Source organism: Molothrus ater, chromosome 1 (genome assembly GCF_012460135.2).
Source record: "Molothrus ater isolate BHLD 08-10-18 breed brown headed cowbird chromosome 1, BPBGC_Mater_1.1, whole genome shotgun sequence".
Taxonomy (NCBI): domain Eukaryota; kingdom Metazoa; phylum Chordata; class Aves; order Passeriformes; family Icteridae; genus Molothrus; species Molothrus ater.
The window spans coordinates 35,939,387-35,955,146 of record NC_050478.2 but is presented as its reverse complement, the minus strand read 5'-3'; the positions used below and the strand labels follow the sequence as shown (position 1 = coordinate 35,955,146).

General features: G+C 40.3%; 1 protein-coding gene across 3 annotated transcripts in view; it reads right to left on the bottom strand.

Moving 5' to 3' along the window:
* Positions 1-3,351: 3,351 nt before the first annotated feature.
* GALNT15 (polypeptide N-acetylgalactosaminyltransferase 15) overlaps positions 3,352-15,760 on the bottom strand; it is a 29,808-nt gene continuing 17,399 nt past the window's right edge. For 2 of the 3 annotated variants that reach the window (XM_036405834.1, XM_036405839.1), the window contains exons 7-11: positions 15,000-15,194; positions 10,170-10,301; positions 9,036-9,137; positions 8,130-8,267; positions 3,352-7,183 (exon numbers count right to left, since the gene is read on the bottom strand). In XM_036405834.1, the coding sequence (XP_036261727.1) occupies positions 7,037-7,183; positions 8,130-8,267; positions 9,036-9,137; positions 10,170-10,301; positions 15,000-15,194 (714 nt within the window). In that variant the 3' untranslated portion in view covers positions 3,352-7,036. Of the gene's footprint in view, positions 7,184-8,129; positions 8,268-9,035; positions 9,138-10,169; positions 10,302-14,999; positions 15,195-15,760 lie in introns of those variants that run through there. The other variant, XM_036405844.2, reaches the window with a different exon arrangement.

The following is a 15,760-nucleotide window of genomic DNA, read 5'->3' as shown; positions in this document are numbered from 1 at the left end:
ATTTATTTAATGAGCCATCCTCATTCTCATTTTTTCTGCTCCCACTTTAGGAAGCAAATATGAAAATGTAAAAAAGCCTTTCCCTGTCGGGCATGTCATCAGGAACCAGTACTTGCAACATAAACCTGAGGCTTCTGTTACTGTAGTAGCCCAGCAAGGTTGTTCTGCAGTCCTCCAGTGCCATAGAAATGGATGGAGGTACTTGAGAACTGTAATTAAATTCTCCTCTTCCCATTTGCCTCTATATTCTTTCTCTCTGTTAAAAATCAAATACTGATTTTCCTCATTTTGCTGAGTCTGCAGTTTTTGCTGGCATGTAATTGTTGTAGACACGTTCACAAGATCTAGCAGTAAAAATCCAGGAAAACAATTTTTCATTAAAATTTGCCCACCTATTGAAAGTAAGACAGACCAGAGGAAAAGGTTGTTACTTATGATGGGCGACAAGGAAGCAGAGCCCAGCACCTTGCCATGGGCAGCTTGACCTCCCTCATCACTGCCTGTGTGAGGATCCCAGCTCTGTTCCAGAGAGCAAAGGAAATGGTGGGTCTGACTGAAAGCAAATTCAGAAACCTTGGAAACTCCTCAAAATGGAATCACCACTGTCTGCCGAGTCTGAGCATCATGTTACATCTAATCTTGAATGAAACTGCCAAAATTGTATATTTTATAGAAAAGACGGACATCTTCTTGCAATTAGCAAATTATGGTCTCATTGTTCTTATTTTGCTTATCAAGTTCTTTTCCAGTGTCAAGACCTATTTTGTTTCACCCTTTCCCCTCATTGCTGATTTAAGAGTTGTTCTTGGCACTAGAGAATCTTAAGAGTTCTGTCACGGGCTGCACACAGAAGGTTGTTCCAGCAGCAGGAGCTGAGCCCAAACCGCACAACTCAAAGTTATTTCCTTAGCGTCAGCACCGGGCTCTGCTCCTGGGCTTGTGCGTGTGCGAATCTGTGCAGACACCACAGACTGACCGCGGGTTGCTGCACTAGGAAATTAATGTTTCCTTTGCTTCTGCAAGCAAAGGAATCAACAGCAAACTGCCCTGAAGAATTGGCTCTTGCCACCATCTGGGAGCTTGCTGTAGCAGCCAGGGATCCATCAGCTGGACTGCATGGGCTCAGGGAGCATCAGCCTAGTGGTCTTCCAGGCTCTGTGGTTTGTTGACTGATTTGTAAGTGAAGGCAGCTCTTGGCACCACAGATGATAAGTTTTTGTTAAGTATGACACATACACAAACTAGTATGACACATACACAAACATACTTTTGTTAAGTATGACACATACACCAACTAGGTAAGACAAGGGTTTACGAGACAACATGTCCAATATGAAATTTACTGCAGGGCTTACTTTTTAATTGACATGATGAATCCTATGAGTCTGCCTGTTTGAAATATTTTGATTATTAAACTCTGTTTACTGCTTGGCTCTTGATTATTAAGCAGGCAAAGTGTGTGCTAATAAGAGGGAAAGCAAAAGAAGACGACTCTAATGCAATGACCTGTTGTGTCTGTAGGACATGTTTGCATCCAACATTTTGATTTGGCTATAGCTTTTGACCACTTTTGGTTTGTTTAGTAATCCCAAACTAGATGTATAAAGGGTGATACATCTCCAAGCAGCCTCCCAAGGGCTTGTACTCAGGTATAAACATCTGATGTTGTCCATCTTGAACTCCTGATACATCAAAGTACCAGTTGATTTTCTTTTGGAGCTGCAATTAAATTTTTTGTGTAATTATTATTACAGTAAGTGATAAAAAAGAGACTGTAAAAAAACCCAGTTTTCACCTAATAGCATAATAAGAAGTGAATAAAAAATACCATGAAAAATACTAAGGGATGTAATACTTTATGGCTCATTTATGCCTATAACAATGGAAGTGACATTATTAGATTATTTGTTAGCGGTCTGTAAGACTGAGGGACTAATAAATGTGGAGCAATCTTTTGAGTAATTGCACAAAATTGATTAGATATTTTAAAATATATTTAGTTTCTTTATAATATGCAAATTTTCCAAAAAGTTAATTACTTTCACCTTTTTGTCAATTTGTAACACAAAATCACCATTGGTGTAAATAAATATCATTATAGTATTACCAAAGGTCATGGACTCTAAGAAAGGTCATTGTGTAGCTACTTAGAAACTGAGTAATGCATTCAGCCGTCAGGCTGGTCTGTCTGTAACTTAGGTTCAAGCTAAGAAGACCCTTGCAAACAATCCTGGCACCTGTATCTGTTCTGTGTAGTGAAAATTGTACTTCAGCCTTCCAGCCTACTCAGCTGAAAGATATAGAAGATTTATTATTAATATTAGAGTTAACATCTTCAAAATATTATAGAGACACTTCTGAAAATTTAAATTCTCATTCCTTTGGGACCAGATCATCCTTTAACACAGCATCCTACACAATGGGGTCTCTCAGTCTGTGAACAAAGAAGCTGTCTTGGAAAAGTGCTGTTGGATTTAACGCATTTGAGGAAACTGCAGATGGTAGCAAGTTTGTTCTTGGCTGTCATCTCTGTGCCTAAAGCCAGATCTTGGAGGAATCTTGGAAGAGCTGGGCACCAGGGTTGGGCTCCTGGAAGGGATTTTAGCCTGGGTACCCTTTGGGATTATTGCCCTTCGGGATTATTTCCCTTCCACTTAACACCAGTTTAAAATTTATACATGACATCTAAATTAATTATCAAGAAACCCTCTCTAATCAGTAGAGAAAGCAAGCATTTCTAGATAGTGATTTACCCATACTGGTTAAATACTTGCCATTGATTACCTCTGGAAATGTACTCTGCTCACCAGTAGAAGAAACTGAGACAACTGCCTCAGTTGTGACTACTGTTCAGGTGGCCCCAGTTGACAGAGGTGAATCCTGTTCCATGTGTTTAAAGCATAATCATCCCCAAGAATGATAGCTAATTAAAAAATATTAAAAATTAGCAGCTATAAAGATAGACAACCCACTATGGCTTCTATCTCAAGTAATGTAGCCCGATTGTTTTTCCAAAACATCCTTCCAAAGCACCTGGTGAATAAGCAGCTGTGAGCTGCCTGAAGGGTGTGCTGGAGTTCACGCTTTCCAGGGACTCTGTGTTTGGAGTTCTTATTCAGACCTTTCCAATGAAACTAATGGAAATTATGGCAAAGGTCTGCAAAATCAAACCCCCTCTAAGATGCTGACAGGGGCAAGTCCTCCTGTACATTTCTGTAAGACTGTCAGGTGATGGCTAAATGAGGGTATTGCCACTGGATGCTTTCTGACTGGGTTTTTGCAGACCAGCTCTGCTGCAGCATGAGGAAAACAAGGCATTAACAAATCATAACACAATGAAGGAAATAAAAATATGTTTCTCTGTGCACTGGTACACTTTATTCAGGGCAGACACGTGCAGTTTGCATAGCTTAAAAACATGAGCTTAAAAACATATTACCTATTTGCAAGACACTCCTTTTTTACTCTCTTCCAATATGTTTGCAGTTTGAATCAAACTGCTTGAGATAAAATGAGATACAAAGTTAGAGTCTGAAAGCTCTCACTCACATGTCACCTTCCAGCTGTTATGGAAACCTAGACTGTTACTGTTCTTGTCTAGGATGCCTGAATGTAGCTCCATTCTTTCCTGGGAATATCAGAAATGGAAGCTATTGCATTTCAATCAGGAGACAGTATTACAGCTCAATGAACATCTTCAAGGCAGCACCTGGAAGCACTTACACGTGGACTGAGAGATACCCTGAACATTTCTCTGCTACAGGATTTAGCATGAAGGTTGATAAACCTTCTGTCCCCGTTTAGACTTCAGGTTAACACATGGAGAGGAATGCTGCCATTGTTTCTCTGTGCCAGTGATGGCACCTCACCTAACAGAACAAAGCCCAGCCTACAGCCAACACCAACTGCATCAACTGGGGCTCGCTTTAAAAGTACTCTGAATAGCATTTCAAGTCTTTATTTTCTTCCATTTTAAATGAGCTGGGAGAGGAATAAACTAGGTTGTTTAGTAAGTGCTGTCAACCAAAAGGTGACCTGTTCTTGAATCTGACCTTTTAGCTCAGCTTCATGGGTGGGTTTGGCTGAAAGCACTGTGCCTGGATTGCGAAATTCAAAGAAACAGGTGGAGTTACATTAGAAGGTATTTATTTGTGTTATGCTGGAATTCTTTCGCTCTTGCCTGAGTCTTTGGAAGCTTTCAAAGTTTAAACTGCTTCATCCTCACATGAAACATTTTGTCCATATGTTTCTCTCCCATCACAGGAATTAGTGGAACCTGAAATGTTGACCATGTCTAAATAGATAACTGAAAGTAATTCTATGTTTTGTGGTGCTCAAAGAATCATTGTGTGCTAGTATTGCATGAAAGATGGGTAAAAATGAGGAAAACATACCAGCATGCTTAGCCACCACTCTTTGTTGAGCCCAGTTCCATAAGGAGAAGAGTTTATCTGATGGATGTAACCACAGGGGCAAAGTCTAAATGACCACCATGAGGAAACAATATTGGTGAAACCAACCAATCCATTTAAAAGCCATATAGGAAGGAAAGTAGGAAAAACAGGGATAGATGCTTTCCCTTGTTTTTTTTTTTTTTTTTAATTTTTGTGTACTAAGTTGTGTTTATATTAGAGGGAAGTGTGCTCCACAATCCATGTCCCCTTCTGGATCATGCTCTGGAATTTAGTTCCCTTGGAAACCAAACACACATTTACTCTGTTACTAAGTGAAACAAGTGCATTAACAATTATTTCCTAAATGGTATTGCACCATAGATTTTAATTTTATTTTGTGAAGAGGTATTAGGTAACATATTTTTCTATGGTACATATATCTACAGCAAACCTTCTTTTCTAGGTTTTTAACACTATGTTAAAAAGTAGTATAAATGAAGATGTCCATGTCTCTGAAATTCCAAACATTTCCTCTCTAAACCAAAAATTTTTTCATTCTTCTTTGAGATAAATATCACTTGTGGTCAATTACCATATTTGTATACATATTTTTTAGCATTTACCTAAATTCTGAAGGAATTGTATTCCCAGTGTAGTGTCCAAAATATAATAAATAATACATAATTTAAAAACCTGGCATAGTCATAATTTAAAATAAAGGCATCACATGTCATTAAAACAGCATTTTACTCAGCATTTATGCAATTAAAAAAATTCTCTTTTCTCACCCTAGATTTGGGCAATGGTCAGGTATCACTTGTGTTCTGGAAGAGGTTGCTATCATCATCTTAGCTGAAAATTAAAGCATTTTCCAGAATGTCACAGGAAATTTTAAATGACACAGCAGAAATAGTAATAGATTCTGATGCTATCAAAGAAAGCATAAGTGGTAATCAAGATGATTGGAGTGATGCCTGAACACAGTGTGGAATCTTTAGCACTCAAAGTAGACGGAGAATTAGATACTGGGAGATGTTTTGGACAACACAACAGAGAATACTCTTCATGTCCTCTGTTGTAACCAATTTTATATGCTTAATACCAATTTATTATGATTTACTGAAAGCAGGCAACTGAAAGGCTCTAAGCTGAATAATCTGTTACTCCTTCCTTTCTCTGAAGTTTAAACAATGTGCTGTGCATTTAAAAAAATCCTACAATTTTCTTTCTCTTGAAAATAATGCAAAACCTAAGTGAGTTTCATTAAAGATGCCCTTCCCCTTTAATATGTACATAGGATTATGATTGATCTATACTTTTAATCAGATGTGGTGTTGATGTGGGAAGACTCCCAAATCTTTGTTCTTCTTTCTTAGCAGGCTCTTGGGAAGTGTCATCATTGACTTGATCTTCAAAAAGGAAAGTACCCTCATAAGATACTGAAGTGGAAGTTTACTTGGCTAAGTTCATACTGTGTGAGATCATTCTTGTTATTTAACCTCATCTCTTATTCACTCCTTTGAAAGACAGCAGATCAGCAGCAATGCAGGCTCTACAGAAGAAGCTTCTTTAGAAAATTTGGTCTTTTCAGGATCATCTTGAAGACCCATGACAACAAGAATCTATGCAATCTTCTTGGCTAAACTGACAGCTTGAAAGACTTAACTCAGGCTGCAAGCAAATGGAAGCAAACCAGTATTGTCTTCCTAGGCAGACAGTGTTGAAACTGGCTGTTTCCCTTCACTTGCTGTTTTCAGCCAGCACTTCTGTTACTGTAATAATAATAGTAATTATAATAATAATAATAGTAAGCTCATCCCATGGCTTTACAAGAGCAAATGGATGCCGCTGATCCTTTCTATTAGCAAATATGCAGAGAAGTTGTTACCCTCCTTACTACCACAAAAGTTTCCTGAGGAGTTGTCCTTAAATATAATTAAAACAACAACCAAAAAAGTTGTTAATATTTTAGTCTCATTCTCCCATCCAAATTAGACTGTGGACAAGGATTTAAGGAATGGTGTGCCAAACACTGAGGACTGTTAGTAGTCCAAGTCAATTAGAGCAATTAGTGCCTAATTAAGTGTTAATTTATGCTCTGTGTAATCTCACAGAGAGTAGAAATTTGGCTCAGGTTAATTGGAAAACAAAATTTTTGCCATTACAAGTGGAAACATCTATTACTTTCATACATACAAAACCTACTTTGTTTTATATGAGTCGAGGGCACTGTAAAACAAGGCTAAACTCCTTGGTTTAGCTGGCTTCCTCTTACAGTTTCAAAAATCTCACTTTTTTCCCTGTATCCTGAAAAGTCACAGCATATACTGAAGACAAGTTGTCTGGAAGCCAATTTTCCATGTTTCCATCAAAGGGCAAACTTAAGTGTCTTCTGCAATAGAAGAGTTGAGAATTTATTGATTCTCACAATCTCTCTATTCCCTGCTTCACAGAATAAATAGAGGTTTTAGCTAGAGCTGGGTTAACCAGGAGCCAGGCTTTTAAACAAGAGAAATTCCTGACTTCTCTGCATGCTACAGCAAACACAAACATCTTTCTTGTCCTTGCAGGAAATGCATCTTAAATCCCAAGCAGAAGTAATGTTAAACTTTGGAGACTTGACCTCTGCAGAGACCTGCCAGTCACCTCTGACGCAGCCCATGGGAACGCTCAAATTGCCACACCTGATTTGCGTTCTTGTTACATGCACACAGAAACAAGTCCTTCTCATCTTCACTCTTTGCTGCCTCTATGCATTTGCCAGAAAGGACATGGACAATCATTCCATTCTACAAGATGAGAGAAAAAGGGAAAGAAAGAACAAATTAAAAGTAAGGGATTTCCAGTAAAAGCTAGGCCATGTTTCAGAAAATTTATATACAATATATCACCAGTAATAACTGGTTGTTCAAATATTTTTTAAGCAATGCTCCAAACACAATGACTGGATTTAGCTGTGTGCCCAGAGCATGGTGAATATTCATAGTTCCTTTTGAAGCTAACATGAGTGATAGGGGCTGAATTCTCTTCCACCACTGTTTTTTTCCTATGCCTACAGGTTGTCATCAGCACCACCTCAGTACTACAGGCCACAGCGTTTCATAAGGACCAGTGCTTGCCTTAGGAATCAAACCAAATTACAGTAGGGCTGTTCTAGAGGATTGCTGGATCCCTACAACTACAGTAATTACTATTTTCCCAGGCTGTCTCAGAGCATGACATTTTTCAGTCTTGTTGAGGAGTTCCCGCTCTGCTGGGTAAAGTTCACTGAAAAACAGTGAATTCCTCTAATAGGAAGTTTGCTCTTCTCTTACAATGCAGGAGAAAATTTAATGTTTCCCACTGTAAGCTCCACAAAGGGCTCTCATTTGGGAGTGGTCAGGATTTCCAAACCCTCCCTCAATCTGAAAAAAAAGGAAAGGATTTGCCCTGCTCTTATTTTCACAAGCACTGGTTCTGATTCTATTCCAATAAGGCCAGTAAGACAAACAGGTAAAACAAAGACACAGGATTTTAGGTAGGATTTCTGTAGTTGCATTTCTAAACCAAATGCTTTTTACATTGACAGCGTTAGTGGGCTTGAGACATCCTGTTTTTTTCTGGGTTAAAAAAGTACAGAAGTGGAATTTTCCTTTCAGGTACCTCATCTTTTCCTCACACACAAATCTGGAAATCACCCAGTGATCCCACAGTTACCATCAGCTGCCTTTCCCCCATGGCAGAGCCACCACTGACCTCCTGGACATCCCAGTGCTGGTTGCTGTTGTCTGTCTCCTTTGTACAGTTTTGAGGGATAACCTTCCCGTGTCTGACATCAAAGCAAAGCCGTGGAGCAGAACCAAGCAAGATTTCCTTCATGTTATATTCAAAGTACTGGGAAAGGAAGGGTTTGTTTGAACAATGATGGATGGACATCCCAGTTAATTTTTAAAGGCTAATTCTAAAGACAATTTCCTGTACATGTTTGTTAAGATGCAATCCAAACATGAGTTACAGAGACCCAACAGCCTTGACCCTTCAAGCAGTTCCCCCTGCTAGCTAATTCTGGCATAACTATTTACCCAAGGAAAGGCTTGTGAACTATGATTATGTGTGACATAAACCCACCCTGTCATAAAATTTTCCAGTTTCATAAATATTTGAACAGAAGGGTGTTTCTGACAGTGTCTTCACATGCTGCAGTTTGAAATGTGCTTGCAGCTCACCCTGAGCTAGACCGATGCCAGCTAGGGAGTGTAAATGAATTTTTTCCTGCCTAAGACTGCAGTTTAGGCATTAATCTTCAGACTAAGTCACTAAGGGAGAATCCCCTCCTCCCCCTCTATATTTTGGAATTGTTAAGTATTTTTTACTCACAAGCTTTCTCTTCCCCAGACACTACCAAATATACTAAACAAATAAGTGCTTAATTCTGTCTTCTGGAGCAAAGTGTGGGTATCTGCCTCACTGACACATGGGGACATTGGCATTTTTTGAGTGGCACTTAGCTGTGGAAGAGTGGGCATTGTTGCTTTAGCACATGCTAATTTTGAACATGCCAGTATTTCCACTAGTGTCAACCCAGCCCCTTACATGTTGGGGTGCCTGTCTTCTGCATGGCTCCCTGGGTCTGACACAGTGCCTATACACTCAAAGTATTACCTGGGTGGGACTGTCACTGCAAGAGGAGAGCTCAATAGACCCTTCTGCAGTAGCTCTTCCAGGCCTGTAATCTGCACAGAAGCCAACACCAGTATTGTAAAGCTGTAAGTAAAGGTTTATACTGAAATAAATCACAATTGGATACAAACAAAATATCCTTCACCTAACATTTTGTGATTGTATCCCTTTATGATATATGATTTTGTTCATAAATCAGGCAGTATTTCTTTTCTTTCAGACTTGGTCTTGCATATTGATCTTGCAAACTAATGTGATATAAAAGGCAGACCCTTTCACCAAGGGTCAGTTACCCAGTGAGTTTTGTTTAAATTAGAGAGATCCACTTTTGGGTTTAACTATTATGATAATTAAAAGAAAGGTATCTAAATGTTTATGCTAGTGAAAAATTGCACTTCAACAGGACACTGTAGTCAGAAAAAACACAAGATATTCCTGAAGAAAAGAAATGTGACAATTCCTGTGATCCAAACTCAGTTCTTACACTTTTCTCAAGCTAACTTTGAAAATAAAGAGCACACAAAATAGTTAAAGGACACAGTAAAATCTGGCTGAAGATAGATGAGTGTGAATTAATTAGTAGATCTTGTTGCCTTGTTGGGGGAAACTCCCTTCCAGTAAGGCTGCTGGGAATAAATTCATATTCAATGAATTATAATTATCAACTCTGTTAAAAAAAAACCCCAGACATTCCCTGTCCTGTACACAGTCAGCCAGGGAACTGCTATTGCTATCACTTCTCTCCTTTAGGAAGTGCAGGACTGAAGAAATCCTTTTTTTCTCTTTGTGCACATGGGTCAGCACAGAGATATCTTGGCTGCTGTCACTTCTGCCATCTGCATGAGGCAACACAGTTCTTTTCCTTTACTAATGGCACCTGAAGAACCTAAGGTTAGGATCCTCTGAGCTGTGACACTGAACTGAGTCAGACACTCTGGGTTCAGTTCCTGGCTGGTTTTCAACATTTATGTGAGAATTTGGGCCAGCTCTTTGTCTTTTTCTTTCTCCTCCCACCCTGGTTGCTTTGCCTGTTTGGACCGAGTACTCAGAAGTGACACTGGAGTCTTTGAACAATGCAAAAAAGAAGATCATTCTTTATAGTGTGTTTTCTCTTACCTTGCCAGAGAACCTTGGTGTGTCTCCAGATTGGAGGAGTTCAGGGTACACATTTGATAGAAACCACTGGAAATTTCTACAGCCCAGTCTCTTCTGTAGCTGAAGGCGCTCGCTGCAGTCTGGCTTTTCTGCCTTTATGGAGAAAGGGCAGCAAGGTTATTGGTGTATTTGTGTTAGAGATGCTAGGAGTGGAAATGACAACACAGGAATTATTTCTACCACCTTTTCTATCCTGAATGTTACAGATATTTAAATGTATCTCTTATGACATATGCAAAGGGGGAGATCCAGCTATAGCCTTCCTCAGACTTTGTGCTAAAACAGCCACAGTCTGGCATCGAGACAGAAGTGTTTCAGAAGTAGCATACATTGTGAAATGTCCTCTAAAAATTATTATTATACTGCAAGATAAGTCAGTCTTTGTCATATTTTTATTTTAAAAATCAGGACCAAGTTTGATAGTTGTTGCACTGGAATTCAGTGGGATTGTATTAGATTGCCATTAATATGGAATTTTTCCCGCTGATAAAAATTCAATTTCCTGGCCTTTAACAGCCCAAATTATCCAGTTACTGTCAGTCCTCTATGATCAGAGGGAATAAGTGATGACAGAATTTAACCCCAAATATAGTCTATCACCTATTATCTGTCTATTATCTGACAGTTACTAAATCTAATGAACAAAGGTGTTCTGCAGCTATAATACATAAAACCTTTCCCATGATTTCTCCATTTTCTTGAATTATAAAGACACAATATCAGCTCTCAATTTTCCTGGTAGCGATTCTTTTTTGAAAAAAGACAAATGCCTTCAACCCTTGGTGTAGCTAGAGGCATCTGTACTGCAAAGGCTGACAGACTGAATATTTGAGTGTATTCAGCACTAAAGATGACTAACAGGGTTCTCAAAACCTCTAAGCATTTATGTGTCTAATTCTGCAGTTTCAAAACCACACAAAACACTTTTCTAAATCTCTCAGTGCCCAAATATTAAAAACATCAAACAACCCTTAAAAGTTTCTCTCCTCTTTCTTCCCAGCAGTAGATCTCCCCTCTTCATGTTTCTACTTTTTAAAAAATGCAGTTTGGGATGGGATTCCAGGAAACCGGTCTGGATTTCTGCATCAAAAATTAAAATTGGCAACGTCAGCAGAGAATTGCCTGTAAATAACTTTTTCCCAGACCAGCTATTTCTCTGTATCCATAAAAAAGAAAGAAAAGGACTTTGCAGCATGGAAAACACTGACAAATGAAGGGCCTTGGTGATCCAAGGTGAGGTGTCAGTCTCTAAAGGCAAGGATCAATCATTCCATATGGCACTGTTTGCCAGCCTTTGTAAACTCCACAGGCAAAGCTCAACAGTTGCAGTATGTTAAAGAGAGCCTCATACTTCAGAGTCAGTCTTAGATTCAATAAGCATAACAACAAAACTTAGCAATTCTGCACCACACAAACCTGTCCTCTAGAGGTTTTCTTGGAAAAGGGAGAGACAGAAGTAAAACGCTTCCCCTAAAAAGAGATGTTCCTCATGAGACCCTGCCCTGGCTGAGGAAGGCAGTGGCAGTAAATCTCATTTTATCATACTAGTTACAGTCTGCATTTGATGCTGAATAAATGGTGTAAATAAGATAAAGAAAGTCATTGTCTGTATAAACCAACCTGAAAGGAAACTGTGCTTATAAATTCAATATGCAAACCACACAAGAAAAGGAGCAAAAGAGCTGGTGGCTGAAGTAGTAAAGAGCTGGGAAGAGCCTAATTCATCTCTTTAATGCTCACACCACAGGCATTCTGTGCAAGATGTGATTCAGACCATAAACCAAGAAGAGTTATAAAGCCACCTAAATGGGGGTCACTGGTTGTTTTCTGCAGTGAGCAATGGTGGTGGTGAAGGCTCACGGAGAATTCTATAGTGGCCCATAGGTGGCTCTGCTCACCCTCTCAGCGCAATAAATCCCCTCAGGGCCCTTTGCCGCTGAGTGGCAATAATGTCCTTGCTTGCCTGTGCCCTTTGAATAACATCCCGCTGCACTGACAGCCTGAAAACATCGGCTGTGAAAGAAAGGAACACACAAAAAGGGCCATTTATGTTACGGTACGCTGCACACAGAGATCATAAAATTGATCATTTGAGGGAGCATCATACTCAGAAGTAGTAAAAGTATTCTGGCTAGAATAAACTCAGGCAAAAGGTCATGCTGCTTACAGCTAGCAAGCTGTATCATTGGTGACTGTAGTTTTTAGTAGAGAAAATTGCTTCTGAGCTGACAAGAAAAGCCTTCAGGGAATTATTAAATGATTTAAAAACCTCACTGCCCATTTTAAAAAGCTTGGTCTAGTGGCTATAAACCTTTGTGAATCAATTGACAAGCTCCTGGCCAGTGAAGTTCAAACCTGCAACACAGACAATGAGGGAGGATCTTTTAAAAATATGTGAAAATAAGAGTAAAAAAGGAAACACAATAGTTCCAGGCTCTACAATTAGTTGGCTCATGAAGAGGCAGATCCACTGGTGAGCATAAGGAAGTCAGGCTAGGCAGCAAGAGAGAAGTCACACTGATATACAGTCCTATTCCTCTCCCCACTATAATGCAGCTCCTGCTGGATCTGGCTTTCTTGGGTGATGGTCAGCCCTGAATGAATGAGGCATGCAGGACAGGTATTACTGGTGCTCACCAGTGCAGGTGAGCTCATTAAAGCCTTCAGGATTGGTGACAGCCCTGGCTGTAGCAACCAAGGCCTTGAGTTTGTGATCTCAAGGAGTGTGAACCTGGTGAGGAGCAGAGTTAAGACCCTGAACTTTGCAAGAGCAAGATTCCAGCTGTTTAAGGAGCTGGTGAAAAAGATGCCCTAAGAAACTGTCCTTAAGGGCAGAGGTGTTGACCAGAGTTGACAGCTCTTTAAAGCCACTTTTCCTGCAGTGCAAGAGCTCTCTATCCTAGTGTGTAGGAAATTGAGCAAGGCAGGCTATAAATTAACATGGCTGAGCAAGGATCTGCTCCTCAAACAGAGGAGTAAGAAAGAAATGCACAGACAGTGAAAGCAGGGACAGGTGACCTGAGGAAGGTACAGGGATATTGGTTTGAATGTGTCAGGGTGGGGACAGGAAAGCCAAAGCAAAGCTGGAACAGGACTTGGCAAGGGACACAAAGAATCACAAGAAGGGATTCATTCTATAAATACATAGGTCAGAAAAGAAAGGACGAGGTGAGTGTAGCCCCCCTTCCTGCTGATAACCAAGAAGAGTGAACTGGTGGCGACTGATACGGAGAAGGCTGAGTTGTGTTCCTTAGTCTTTGCTGGCAGTCAGGCTCTCCATTCTCTCAAGACCCTGATCCTCTGAGTGAGTGGGAAAGGGGAAGGAAATTCCTCCTCCTACAAGGGAAGAGCAAGCTGGGGATCACTTGATGAAACTGAATAGAAGTGAGGGCTTCAGGGAGAATTTAGAGCAGCCTCCCAGTACCTAAAGAGGACTTACAAAAAGAGCAGTAGTTTTAAACTCAAAGAGAGCAGGTCTAGATTAGTTTTTGGGAAGAAATCCTTTACTCAGAAGGTGGTGAGGCGTTGGCACAGGTTGCCCAGAGAAGCTGTAGATGCCCCATCCCTGGAAGTGCTCAAGACCATGCTGGATGGGGCCCTGAGCAACCTGATCTAGTGAATGGTATACTTGTGCATGGCAGGGGAGTGGGAATGAGAGGATCTTTAAGGTCCCTTCCAACCCAAACCATTCTCTGATTCTATGAAACACAGGAGCAGATATGAATGGGAAACTGCACAGCACTTACTCATGCTCTGCCTAAATGCTTTCAGTGATTTTTTTTCTCCTTAAAAGCCTGACATTGTTAAATGGTACACTTTCATTCAAAACTGCTTACAAGTTTGTCCACTGCCTTGTAGAAAGAATATGATTACAAGAAGAGGTACCGGAGCCAGAGAATTCCTGAGAACTGCAGCAACATTAACATTATTAACAACATTAACTCCACAAACAACATTCCCCACAGCTGCAAGACTCCCAGTAAGCAAACATCCACTTGTTTGTAATACAAGGGATATACAGTTCCTTGACCACCCCTGATCTGCCATGGAGATTGTACTTAAAAAACAGGTGTGGCCATTCTGTAGTTATTGAATGGTATGTAACCTGCAGATGGTTCAACTGTAGGTGCCTGTCAGGGCTATACCACACATCTGCCTGCAAGCCTGTCCTAGCTTACAGGCTGCTGGGAATCCAAATTCTGGAGGAATGTCTAATCAGATGTCCACACCCTGCTTCTAATGAAAAGGTAACTTGTAAATAGTGGCATGTTGAGATCTGACTTTCTCGGTTCAGTTGCTTCTGGATGTGTCAGTTCAGGGAAAAAAACATACCTTTTCTGTCACTAGACCACTCAGATATGTTCCCTTCCAGGAGAGGCTATAATTTGCCACTTGCCTGTGACTAACACTGAATATCCTCATGAACCCTATGAGGAAAACCAGAAACTGAGAATGAACCCTCTAGGACATCCTTTGAGCACACAATGCTGCAGGTTTCCACTTCAGATGCATCACAACCTTCCATCAGTGACAAAACAAACCACAGCTTGTTGGGGAGTCATTTGGAGAAGAGATTGTACTCCATAAGATTTGATAACTTCAGCACAAAGCTGAATTAGGCACAAGTTTCTCTCTCTCCTCCTTGATCTGACAGCCCTTTCACCTGCCGTAAGGTTTGATAAAAAGATTATCCCCTGCATCTGACTGCATACAGATACCACCACTCCTATTCCTCTCCCTTCACCTATCTCTACACAAACCTCCATAACAAACCACTAGAGATGTTTTTACCTTGCTGATTAAGAAAGCCACTGTATCATGCTTGTAGAAGTTCTCTTTAAAGGACCCCAGCCAGGTCTCTGCTATCCGGATTTTGTTCCTCACAATGGCCTCTTCGTAGGAGAAAGCGCGGGGGAAGTGATTTCGATAGACGTGCCCAACTCGGGAGCATGGGATAATTTCTACAGAGCCACCACAGAGCCAGGTCTGAAACACAGGTGAAAGCACAAATAGAGATTACCTTATTTAGATTACTTCTATCTGAAAGGGAGAAGCTCTTTTACTCTAGGCTCCGCTTCAGAAAATCCTGGAAACAGCAGGAGCATTATTATATGCTTCTTCATACATTGCTCCCCACAGACACAGAGAAGATACTGGGCATTGAGACCTCTGATTTGACCCAGTATGGCTATTAATATGCTTTTATGTTTTTCTGTGCACAAACAGTGCAGAGTAGTGGAGAGATCTGGGTGCACAGCTTCCCTTGTGTGGGACAATAAAAACACTATGCCCCTTTGTGCCTGCAATTTTCATTGGTTTTCAATATCAGTTCCTCTCCGTATTCAGCAAAAATCAATGCAAAGGATTTAATATAAACAATTTGCTATTAAAACTACAGGCTGGCAAAGAAATAAAGCTACTCTCCCTTTGGTGCATGTTAACATGCCAGAATAGAAGAGGCAGCTTTCAGAGGGTGCCAAAAAGCAGTGACTCAGGCCTCAGGCAGATAGTGATAGCCAGCAAAACTTCCTTCTTCTGACATAATGCTCCTA